This window comes from Zootoca vivipara, chromosome Z1 (genome assembly GCF_965207765.1).
Source record: "Zootoca vivipara chromosome Z1, rZooViv2.hap1.1, whole genome shotgun sequence".
NCBI lineage: Eukaryota > Metazoa > Chordata > Lepidosauria > Squamata > Lacertidae > Zootoca > Zootoca vivipara.
In genome coordinates this window covers 75,389,584-75,401,904 of record NC_142583.1, presented here as the reverse complement: position 1 = coordinate 75,401,904, position 12,321 = coordinate 75,389,584, and the positions used below count along the sequence as shown (strand labels likewise).

The window sequence follows — 12,321 nt, the reverse complement described above, 5'->3', positions numbered from 1 at the left end:
GGGCCATCTTCGACGGAGCGGCCCTTCGGGGCTCTCCCGCCCCCTCTTCTCCGGGCTGGACGGGTCTGGCTCGCGGGCTTCTCTGGCCAGAAGATCCGCGGCTCCTTCGGCCGGATCCGACAGGGACCCTCCGGCGCCCGGCTGCCCCGTCGAGCATTGCCTGCTGCCCCCTCGTGGCCAGAGCGGGAACTGCACGCGGCCGCTCCTTCGCCCGGCACAGGAGGGGTTAACGAGGGCGGGGCGGGAGGCGCCCTTTCTTCCCTCCCTCTTTTTTTAAAATAATTTTTATTATTTTTTCATTAATAACACTCGAATTAAGAACATATCAAATCTTGCCACATCATAATACAAATAACAAAGCCAATTATACATTCCGAATTATATAATTTAAAAAGATTTCCATGTTCTGGCTGCTCAGCAAAAAATCTTTCTCCCTCCCTCTCGACCTGACGGGCAGCAGCCTGCCTTCCCGGCCGCCAACTACAACTCCCGGCGTGCCCCGCGCGCTCCCCTCGGCGTGACGCCAGCAGCCGTTGCCGCGGCGACAGGCCCCGCCCCCGGCCAACCCGGAAGTGGGCGAGGCAGCTCCAAGATGGCGTCTCCTCCTCAGGGGGGCCCGATGGCGATTGCGATGCGGCTCCGCAACCAGCTCCAGGCCGTCTACAAGATGGACCCGCTCCGCAACGAGGTGAGGCTCCGGCGGGGCCGGGAGGCGAGGAAGCGGGGGCCGCGCGGGGCGTCGAGGGCCGGGGCGCATGCGCAGCAGGGGAGCCGTGGCAGCGTGCGCAGAGGGGGCGGTGGAACGCTCAGGGGCGGGGCTAAGGAGGCTTCTGACCTCCTGATTGGTCGGGGGCGCCGGCTGGAGTTCTGGGGTTGGGCTAGATGACCCTGGGGGTCCCTTCCCTGTTAAAGGCGCAGGAGCTGCACTCCTCAGTCCTGCCTGCTCCCCTGTGTGGGGTCATAGAATCCTAGCATGGTAGAGTTGGGAGGGGCTCCCAAGGGACATCTAGTCCAGCCCCCTGCAGTCCAGGCCACCTGCCACCACAAAGCGGGTGGGGTGCATTTCTGAGGACGTTGGCCTAACCCAGTGCCAAATTTATGTAGAAGATGTACCTTGGGGCCCCCCCCAAAAAAAACATCTAAAGGAAAAAACTGGATGTACATTTCCAAAATATAAGATAAAAAATAAATAAAATAAAACCTACAGACAGCAACAGTCCTATGGTGGAAGTCATGGGCCCCGCCTGCTAGCCTGCTCCCTAAAATATCCCTGGTTTGCTCCTTTCTATATAGAGGGTGCCGACATTCTGCATGGACTGGTTGCAGGGCAACATGTGTAAATGGCTTGAGAGACCTATGAGGTCCATCAATGACCATCTCGCATATATTAAATGTGCTCTGGTCCATGGGGTCACAAAGAGTCAGACACGACTAAACGACTAAACAAATCTGTTGTTGTTTAGTCGTTTAGTCGTGTCCGACTCTTTGTGACCCCATGGACCATAGCATGCCAGGCACTCCTGTCTTGCACTGCCTCCCGCAGTTTGGTCAGACTCATGTTCGTAGCTTCGAGAACACTGTCCAACCATCTCGTCCTCTGTCGTCCCCTTCTCCTAGTGCCCTCCATCTTTCCCAACATCAGGGTCTTTTCCAAGGATTCTTCTCTTCTCATGAGGTGGCCAAAGTCTTGGAGCCTCAGCTTCACGATCTGTCCTTCCAGTGAGCACTCAGGGCTGATTTCCTTAAGAATGGATAGGTTTGATCTTCTTGCAGTCCATGGGACTCTCAAGAGTCTCCTCCAGCACCATAATTCAAAAGCATCAATTCTTCGGCGATCAGCCTTCTTGATGGTCCAGCTCTCACTTCCATACATCACTACTGGGAAAACCATAGCTTTAACTATACGGACCTTTGTCGGCAAGGTGATGTCTCTGCTTTTTAAGATGCTGTCTAGGTTTGTCATTGCTTTTCTCCCAAGAAGCAGGCGTCTTTTAATTTCGTGACTGCTGTCACCATCTGCAGTGATCAAGGAGCCCAAGAAAGTAAAATCTCTCACTGCCTCAGATCTATTCCAATCTATTCAACACAAAAAGCAGCGACCATTTGTTGTTGACCAAGGACAGCTGGACATATAAAGGGCCCCATGACCTTCAGGAGCTGAGGGCCTCTTCAAACCCACCCAAAGCATGCCACCTTCCTTGCCACCTCCAAGTGTGGCATGATGGGTTGGATGCCGTAAAAAGAGTCTCATGGCAGATTCGCCACAGGCAGTTTTGCTTCCGACAGATGTTTCATTTTGTTTCCGATTTGTAAATGCCACCTTCCCCACCTCCCCACAAGGAACTCCATTTTACCACAACGACCCTGTGAGTTTTTTGGTTGAGTGGGGACTCGAACCAGGGTCTCCCAATTCCCAGTCCAACACTTAACCGTTGCACTGCCCTGGCATCATTTCAGGTGCCGCAAGACTTTGTCCTGAGAAGAGCAAGTTGTTATTGGCCCCATTTCTCAGGCAGGCAAACTGAGGCCAAGGAGGAAGGAGACTCACCTCAGGCCATTTCCTGGCCAAAGGGCAGCTCTTGATTTCAGAGCCACACCCTTTGTGCCGGCTGGGAGGAAGCTGTGGCCTCCAGGTGTTGCAGAACTACAGCTTCAAGCAAGCCTAGCCAAGGGCCAGAAAGGATGGTAGTTGTAGTTTGTTGAGCCAGGCGCCCCCCGGAGGAAGAACTGGGGGGTTGGAGCCTCGCGTGGCAAAGGCAGGCAAACTGCTCACCTGTCAGCAGGCAGGTCCAGACTTTGGCATCCCTCCCTCTCTCGTAAGACAGAGGAAGAAAGTCCTCCTGTGCTCAGCGCATAGCTAAACTGTGGAACTCACTGCCACAGGAGGCAGTCATGCCCACCAACGTTGAGGGGAGAGGGCTGCTCTTATGCTCGGAACCTGCTTGCTGTTTTCCCTTTGGACATCCTGCCTGATGTGGGGATGGTTTAAATGGGCATAAGGGCACAGGAACAGACGTCCTGGGAACGGCATCAGTTCACCCCAATATTCAGAGGAGATGCGGAAAACCAAGGCCCAGGAATGCTGGCCCAGGAATGGAGGCGGGACACAATCCGCAGGGGGAAAGGGGTGTTCACGGAGCACGTCTTCATTTGGGGAGGCTTGTTCTGTGGCGGGGGGGGGGGTCTAAAGCGCAGAGGGAGCTTTGACCAAGACTAGAAAAAGGGGCCGTGGCAGAGCCGGGTTTTGAACTCGGTCCTTTTAGATTTGGACTTGTGCGTAGGGACAAGGGTGTGGGTCCAGCTGCCCCTCCAGCAGGCCAGTGGGGGGGGGCTGGGGCCTGTCTTTCAAACAGGGGGCTAAGGATTTGGCCAGTGGGCACTGGGCTGGCAGTGGAGGGGGAATTCTATGGGGAGAGAGAGATGGTAGAGGAGCAGCTCTCTTGGCCGGCTGGGAGGGAGGGGCTGAGCAGTCTCCCCCCCCCAATCTGTGTAATCCAGGGGTCAGTAAACTTCTTCAGCAGGGGGCCAGTCCACTGTCCCCCATACCTTGTCGGGGGCTGGACTATATATATTTTTGGGGGGGGGAGAACCAATTCCTATGCCCCACAAATAACCCAGCGATGCATTTTAAATAAAAGGACGCATTCTGCTCATGTAAAACACACTGACCGTCCCCGGGCCAGATTGAGAAGGCGATTGGGCCGGATCAGGCCCCTGGGCCTGAGTTTGCCCCCCCCCATGGTCTAATAATCCACCTGCCTGTCCCCAGGAGGAGGTGAGGGTGAAGATGAAGGAGCTGAACGAGCACATTGTCTGCTTCCTTTGCGCCGGGTACTTCATCGATGCCACCACCATCACCGAATGCCTGCATACCTGTGAGTAGCGCCAGGAAAAAAGGGGGGGTCAGGCCAACTATCCTGGGGAGGGGGGGGAGAGATGCTCCTGACCAAAGAGAGGTGTGTGAAACTACAGAAGGAGCAGCCTTTTGCAGATGAGGGCCACCTTCCCTTGGAGGAGATCTGCCAGGAGTAGGGGGACCAGAGTTGGGGGGGGGGAGCAGTGCAGGTGGAGGCTGTTGCTCAGAGGTTAAGATCGCCCCACGCCAAACTCTTCCTCTCTCACATGGAAACCGCAAAAGGGGTGCTCCCCCTCCCTGCCTGGAGGGAAATGTTGGAAAGCAGAGATTGGGGGGGGCGTGTCTGATATGGGGGGATATCGGACCCCCCAACCTTCTGGTTAACAGCCATCTGAGGGCGAGACCTGTGGTTCCCAAAGTAGGTGGTAGCATCCCTGGGTGCGGGGGGGGGGAGGGCCCTAAGAGATGAGGAGGCAACTGGGGGGGGGGTGCTGGGAGTTTAAATAACCATCAGGCTTTGAAATGCTGGTATCCCTGGTCCACACCTTCATCCCTTTCATTGAATTGATCTAAAGAGCTTCAGCTAGTTTTTGAAGAAATGCTCAAGTAATGGTAACTGTTTTGGGTTTTCTGGTGTTAATCTTCCTGGGTGGGTCTTGCAAACTGCAGTTTTGGAAAACATTTTCCATAGGGTAGGGGGGGGCACCTGTGGAACCAAGGGGGAGGGGCAGGGCCGTAGCTAGGGTGCTAAAAGTATGTCCATAAATATAAATATTGATTCTTATTGCCCCATAAGAAATGTTTTTATAGAGGGTGAATTGAATGGGTGGAAGGGGGGGGTTGGAGGAGAGACGGAAAGAAGAGCTCATTTGTCTGTGGCTGGGGGGGGGGGCGCAATCTGGACGCTTCTGCCAGGGGCGCAAGATCCCCTGGCTACGGCTCTGGGGTAAGGTAAAGGTAAAGGGACCCCTGACCATTAGATCCAGTCGTGACCGACTCTGGGGTTGCACGCTCATCTCTCGCATTATTGGCCGAGGGAGCCGGCGTATAGCTTCCAGGTCATGTGGCCAGCATGACAAAGCCGCTTCTGACGAACCAGAGCAGCGCACGGAAACGCCGTTTACCTTCCCGCTGTAGCGGTTCCTATTTATCTACTTGCATTTTGACGTGCTTTCGAACTGCTAGGTGGGCAGGAGCTGGGACCAAGCAATGGGAGCTCACCCTGTCACAGGGATTCGAACCGCCGACCTTCTGATCAGCAAGCCCTAGGCTCAGGGGTTTAACACACAGCGCCACCTGGGTCCCTCACATAAATAGTAAAATAATATTATTAAGGAATAAAAAGGTAAAGGGACCCCTGACCATTAGGTCCAGTCGTGACCGACTCTGGGGTTACGCGCTCATCTCTCGCATTATTGGCCGAGGGAGCCGGCGTATAGCTTCCAGGTCATGTGGCCAGCATGACAAAGCCGCTTCTGGCAAACCAGAGCAGCACATGGAAACGCCGTTTACCTTCCTGATGTAGCGGTATCTATTTATCTACTTGCTCTGGGAGGGGACCCCAAAAAGCCTGGGAACCTCTGAAGCTTAAAGATCCAGCCAGTTTTCTCTCCTGTGGCCGAGAGGGAAAGGGGCTCGGAGCGTTGCCCTGGCGGGACCCCCTCCCAGTCCAGCTCAGGAAGCCTCATGGCGCCCCCCTCCCTCCCTCCCTCTCTCTCAGTCTGCAAGAGCTGCATCGTGAAGTACCTTCAGACCAGCAAGTATTGCCCCATGTGCAGCACCAAGATCCACGAGACGCAGCCGCTGCTCAACCTCAAGCTGGACCGGGTCATGCAGGACATTGTCTACAAGCTGGTGCCTGGCCTGCAGGAGAGTAAGTGCAGGGAGGGAGCACGGAGAGTCCTTCGGCCTCCTCTGCGCCCCACCCCCCAACAGAGCGGTTGTCAGGGCAGCCTCTGAGGCAAGGGGGGGGGCATTGCCTGCCGCCTTGGGGGCCACAAACATCTGCTTGCAGGGGGGCTCCCCCAAACTCAGCCTTCCAGCTCCATCCAGGCAGGAGCCCCCGGGAGGAAAGGGACGAGCCCCCCCCCATCCATCCTTCTCCTTCCCTGGGTCCCCCCTTTTGGAGGGTCGGTGCAAGCTGGCCGGGATTTGCCCCATGACTCCAGCGACGACCGACTCTCTTCCACAGGCGAGGAGAAGAGGATCCGAGAATTCTACCAATCCCGCGGCCTGGAGCGCGTCACCCAACCCAGCAATGAAGGTGGGGGTGCTTTCTTTTTGAGCCTGAATTGGGGTGGGGGGGCAGGAAGAGGAGGGCTGGCTTGCCAGGCCTCCTCCACGGAAAGGGAGGAGAGAGCCGGCGGTCCTGACTGTTTCCTCGTCCCCCCCCCCAGACTCGGCCTCTGACCGCGTGGGCTTGCCCTACACCGCCTTTGACCACTCGCGGGCCCATTATTACCGCTTTGACGAGCACGTCTTGCTGTGCCTGGAAAAACAGAGGTGAGGATGGCGGGGGTGGGGGTGGCGATGGACGCCGGGGGGGGGAGTGCGGTCAGGCGGGTGGCCTCTTGCAGGCAGACCTGGAGCAGGTTCCAGTCCTCGCCCGGCCCTGTCTCCAGAGGTGCAGCTGCTGGGGGGCCAGAACTGTGCCTTTGCACCTCCAGGCGGCCTCTGTGGGGCAGCGGCAGGAGGGGGTCTCAGGCACACAGCCAGGGCCAGATGGACACAGAAGCTCAACAAGCCATAGCTTAGGGCCCCACTCTCTTGGGGCCCCCAAAAAAATCAAAGAAAAAAAAACCTGGATGTACATTTCCAAAATAGAAGATAAAAAAACAAATAAAATAAAAGCTACATACAGCGACAGTGTTTTGTGTTCTGTAGGCTCCTATGATGTAAGTCATGGGCCCTGCCTGCTAGCCTGCTCCCTAAAATATAAAAAATCTTTTTAAGTTAGGGCTTAATAAGTATTTCACTGTTAATATACTTCTTCATTGTATTTCAGTTCAACCATTACTTGGATAAAATACATATTTTGTGATGTGCAAATGGCTTGAGATACCTCTTAGGTCCATCAATTACCATATAGCATCTATTCAACACAAAAAACAGTGGCAATTTGTCGTTGACCAAGGACAGCTGGACATAGAAAGGGCCCCATTCCCTTCAGGAGCTGAGGGCCACATCCAACCTAAATCTGGCCCTGGACATAGCACCAGGCTGGCTTGCAGGGTCCCAGGGAAACTCGAGGCAGCAGGATTTTTTGGGGGGGGGGCAGTGAAAGTTTGCCTTCCCTGTAGCACGTGGCTTGACTCGCTTGCTTGAGTAACCCAGAGTTGCCGACTCCACAGGCCCCTCGGTGGCTGGGGGCGGGGGCTCTGTTGGCGTCCCTTGAAGCTGAAGCGGCCAGCAGGGCAGCCGTCCAGTGAGCCTCCTGGCCGGGGGGCATGTGCCCCCCAGCCCTGCCCTAACCCTAACCCCCCAACCCTGCCTGGTCTTCAGCTCAAGCCTCTTCTTGCTGCTGGGGGGGGCGCTTTCCCACTGGGTGGGGTTGCAAAAGATGGGCGGTGCTTCTTCCCAGCTCCTGGCTCCTTGTGCCCCTCAAGAAGCAGAGAGGTGAGCCCCCAGCGCCCCACAGATGGCCTGCCACCGGTGGGGGGCTCTTCCCTCTCCCTCCTCCAGGCCAGGCTGCGGTGCCCCAGCGTAGCACTAGGGGGCGCTCTGGGGCTTTGGCCACAACGAAGGCAAGGAGCCGCCGGCCTTTCTGAGAAGGGGGCGCAGAGCAAGAGCTGGGCCTCTGGGGAAATGGCAGGGTCTCTTCTCCAGCCGGGGGGGGGGGCGCCCAGGAAAGGAGGGCGGGGAGGGGGAGGGGGAGGAAGGGATCTTGTGGGTCCCCCAGTCCTCTGCACATCCCCTTGGGGGGCAGAGAGCAAGGCTCTAATTCCCTTTCTTTCTCTCTTTCTTTCTTTCTTTCTTTCTTTCTTTCTTTCTTTCTTTCTTTCTTTCTTTCTTGCAGTTCTGGGAAAGAGAAGAACAAGCACATCCTGCAGGTGAGGAGGCCGGGGCGTTGGGGGGGGCTCTCGCTGCGGCATGGGGGGGGCCCGGGCCTGGAGAAGAGCCCCCTCTGACCTCCGCCCCCCCCCCCCCGGCTCACTCCAGCGCTCCCTTCTCCCCCTCAGCCAGGGCCCGTCTTTTGCCTATGCGCTGCCGGGGTGCAAAGATCCGCCCAGTGCCCCCAAATTTAATTTAACTGCCCCCAGATTTTCTAGGGGGGGGAGCAAACTCAAAGTTGTTGACTTTTGCGGGGGAGGGAAATCGCTCACCTGTAACAACGACGCAGCGGAAATGACTGCAGAGTAACAGAGCGACGGGGGGGGGGGTGGCTTTTGCTCCATTGCTTTTCACTGCTGCCGATCGAGATACAGTATAATAATAATAATAATAATAATAATAATAATAATAATAATAATAATAATAATTTATTATTTACACCCCGCCCATCTGGCCGGGTTCCCCCAGCCACTCTGGGTGGCTTCCAACAAAATATTAAAATACAGAAATCAGTATACAGTAGGTATACATTTGGCGCCCCCAGAATACATTTGATGCCCCCACAATTCGGCGCCCAGGTGCAACGCACCCCTTTGTATCCCCGGGTAAAGACGGCCCTGCCCTCAGCCCCCCCCCCCGACCCTACAATGAGAGGCTGGCGGCTGATGGCCAGAGGGTGGAGGGTTGTAGGGTTCTCCCTCCTCTTGGCACCGTCTCTGCCATCCCTTGAGACAGAGACCGGGGGGGGGGATCTGTGTGAGAGAAAACGCCCCAGGGGTGGAGGGAGGGGGCTGCCCCTGTCCTTTCCAGCTGCCTCTCCCTTCACCCCCATTTCCATTTTCCTTCCTTCCCTCCCCCAGCACAAGTACATTCGCTGCTCGGTACGGGCCCAGATCCGCCACCTCCGCCGGGTTCTGTGCTGCCGGTTAGAGCTGGCGCTCCAACACGTGAGTAAGGTCCCTGCCTGGAAAGGGTTGGGGAGGGGGGTTGCCAGCCTGACTCCTGGGGGCTGCAAAGACCACCTGTAAAGACATTTGTTGCTGATTCTGGGCAGCTGCTACGACGCCTGCTAACATTTTAATAGACTTACAGCGGTCTTTTAAATAAATCTATAAATCTTTCCCATTCCTGCTCAAAAAATTTCTCATCCTGATCTCATGGTCTTTGTAGTCATCTTTGCCATTTCGGCATAGTCCCTCCTCTGAATTACCCATTCTTCTTTTGTTGGTATCATCTCCTGTTTCCAATTCTGGTTCGGCATCTCCTCCTCCTCCTCCTCCTCCTCCTCCTCCTCCTCCTCCTCCTCCTCCTCCTCCTCCTCCTTCTTCTTCTTCTTCTTCTTCTTCTTCTTCTTCTTCTTCTTCTTCTTTTCTTTGGTGATCACTCGTAGCTGAGTAAGATTGTCTTCCATAAACACGGTTTTAACAATGGGTCCCTAAGTGACTGTGGAGGCCATTTCTGGATCCACACGTCCTTCCACAGTGGGGACCTTGGTTTCCAGGCGGGAGTTGATCACGGTGTGGATTTGCCAAGCGTGCCTTCCTCTTAGCTCGTTTCTCCCTTGTGTACTGAGTTCGAGTGTCTTCAAAGCCCAGGACACCTTTGGCAAAGGCTGTTCTCCAACTGGAGCGCTCGCAGGCCAGTGTTTCCCAGTTGTCAGTGTTTATACTACATTTTTTTAGATTTGCCTTGAGACAGTCTTTAAACCTCTTATGTTGACCACCAGAATTACGCTTTCCAGAGTGGTTAGAATCATAGAATCATAGAGTTGGAAGAGACCACAAGGGCCATCCAGTCCAACCCCCTGCCAAGCAGGAAACACCATCAAAGCATTCTTGACATATGTCTGTCAAGCCTCTGCTTAAAGACCTCCAAATAAGGAGACTCCACCACACTCCTTGGCAGCAAATTCCACTGCCGAACAGCTCTTACTGTCAGGAAGTTCTTCCTAATGTTCCTAAAGTTGCTTCAGAAGATGATCATCAGGCATCCGCACAACATGACCAGTCCAACGAAGTTGATGTTGAAGAATCATTGCTTCAACACTGGTGATCTTTGCTTCTTCCAGTACACTGATATTAGTTTGCCTGTGTTCCCAAGTGATATCCTTGTGGCTGTTGTCACATACATAAATAACTTTTTTAGGTCCCTAGGTCCCTAGCCAGTGTGGTGTAGTGGTTAAGAGTGGTAGACTCGTAATCTGGGGAACCAGGTTCGCGTCTCCGCTCCTCCACATGTAGCTGCTGGGTGACCTTGGGCTAGTCACACTTCTTTGAAGTCTCTCAGCCCCACTCACCTCACAGGGTGCCTGTTGTGGGGAGGAAGGGAAAGGAGAATGTTAGCCGCTTTGAGACTCCTTCGGGTAGTGATAAAGCGGGATATCAAATCCATCCTCTTCTCCTCCTCTTCTTCTTCCCTCCCCTGTTAATCCAAGTAAAAAGGCCTCTGGTTTTTTTGGGGGAAAGGTATCTTAAAGCTCCTTTTCAATTCATGATATATCATTTCCCAGAAGTCTTTTACTTTTCTACAGGACCACCAAAAATGGTCAACTCTCTTCTTCCTTGAAAGACAGTTATGGGGCTAAAGGTTCAGGAACCCCCTAAGCGATGTGGGGTGTAACCCCCTTGCATTCCCCTCCCCAAACACCGAGGGATTGCTCTCTGTGGCTGTTAGGAAGGAGCAGCCGGGGGGGGGGAATACGTGGCAGGGGGTTGAGCTGGATGACCCTTGGGACCCCTTTCACCTCTGGAACACCAAGATTCTAAAATCAGCATTGTCTGCTCTCTGCAAAAGGACACAGCAGAAGGTGGCTGGGGGGTGGCTCTCTTGATTTTGTGTTGGGCCACCCCCCATGGCAGCTGTTTTGTGACTGCCCCCCCCCACCAGCACCCTCTCAAAATCTGAAATGCGTCCACTGGTCGAAAAAGGTTGGCAGTGGGTGGGGTGGGCAAGTGGTCTCCCTGCGAGGAAACAGGAGGGCGAGGCCCTCGCTCAGGTGCGGAGAGGCAGCCTGGGGTCCACCTGGCAGGTGCTGACGGGACTCACTCCGCCCCCTTCCAGGTGCAGATCCTGTTCAACAACGAGGTGCTCCCCGACCACATGACCCTGAAGCAGCTCTGGCTTTCTCGCTGGTTTGGCAAGGTATGTGGGGCCTTGGGCATGGGTGTGGGGTGGGGGTGGGGTGGGGTGACCTCCCCTCTCCCCTGAAAATCAGAGACACTCACCCTCCCTCCCCTCTCTTCCCTTTGCAGCCGGCGCCTCTGCTGCTCAACTACAGTGTGAAGGAGAAGAGGAGGTAGGGGGGCCGTCGGACGGGCTGCAGCCCCAGCATTGACCCCCCCACCTGCCGCTACCCCCCCCGCCTGCCCTCCCTCACGCCTTTTAACTTAAGCCCCGCCTTCTCTTCAATACGAGTCTATTTTTTGGAATAAAAGAGCTGAAAAACCGCACGCCCCTTTGGTCCCTCCCGCCAGCGTCTCCTGGGAGAGCAGGAAGAGTAATAGTCTCATGTTGGCCTCATCTGCCCCCCATCCCACCCCAAAGAGTGGGAACTGGGAGGGAGGGAGGGAGGGTCTCCCAGCGCCACTCCGAGAAGTGGCAGTTCTCAGATCGACCAGCGGGTGGCAGCGACGCTCCCGTTTTCAGCCTTTGGAGGGGGGGGCTTGAGGTTGGAATCCCCCGCAGGGAGGAGGGAGACCAGCCCAGCCCAGCCCAGCCCCCTCCCCATTCCTGTGCAGTGATTTAATGCTCCGCCAGCTCAGGCACGTTTACCAAGTGGCAGTTGCTGGGCTGGCTGGGGAGATTAATCTCCGTCAGCCCCCAGCCCACCCCCTTTCCTCTCCACCCCCCCCCCTTTGGGTGTCAGAATTCCAATGAGGAGTGATGGGCAAATAATGACCCCCATTCCAGCCCCCCCCCCTTCTCCCTCCACCAGAGATAATGGGCGATAAGGCAGTCATGAGCTCTTGATTGCTTGGGGAGGGGGGGAGAGGCGGGCGCCCCCCCTGGCTCGCAGCCAATTAGGAGCTGTTGTTGCGGCCAATGGGGGTGGCCATCTGGGCAGCTGTCAGAAAATGGGAGGGGGGAGGGGGCGTGTAGCAAGACCCCCCCCCCGCCTGGAGTCCTTGGGATTCCTCCTTTCTGGGGAGGGGGCCGCCCCGCCTGCCCTCTTTGATTCCTGGAAACGTAACAGGTGCCCCTGCGCTCTGCCCACAGCTGGAGCCGGCCCTCGAAGCGGGGGGGGGTCCTCTATCCCTTCCCTCCTTGCCAACTCCATCACCGATTCCTCTTGGCCCTGCAGAGTTCTGGGAGATGTCTTCCTCCGGGGCAAGCCTTTCCCCGTTCCTTTATTCATTGCATTCCTATCCCAGCCTTTCCTCCCAGGAGCTCAACGCTCCTCTTTTAATCATAGAATC

The 12,321-nt window shown here is 55.8% G+C and overlaps 1 protein-coding gene across 1 annotated transcript; it reads left to right on the top strand.

Moving 5' to 3' along the window:
• Window positions 1-434: 434 nt before the first annotated feature.
• Window positions 435-11,355, top strand: PCGF1 (polycomb group ring finger 1). The gene is made up of 9 exons (XM_060278271.2): window positions 435-688; window positions 3,770-3,875; window positions 5,577-5,729; window positions 6,048-6,119; window positions 6,253-6,358; window positions 7,872-7,905; window positions 8,767-8,853; window positions 10,967-11,047; window positions 11,158-11,355. The coding sequence occupies exons 1-9, from the start codon at window positions 593-595 to the stop codon at window positions 11,203-11,205; spliced, it is 783 nt and encodes a 260-aa protein (XP_060134254.1). The 5' UTR covers window positions 435-592; the 3' UTR covers window positions 11,206-11,355.
• The last annotated feature ends 966 nt before the right edge of the window (window positions 11,356-12,321 follow it).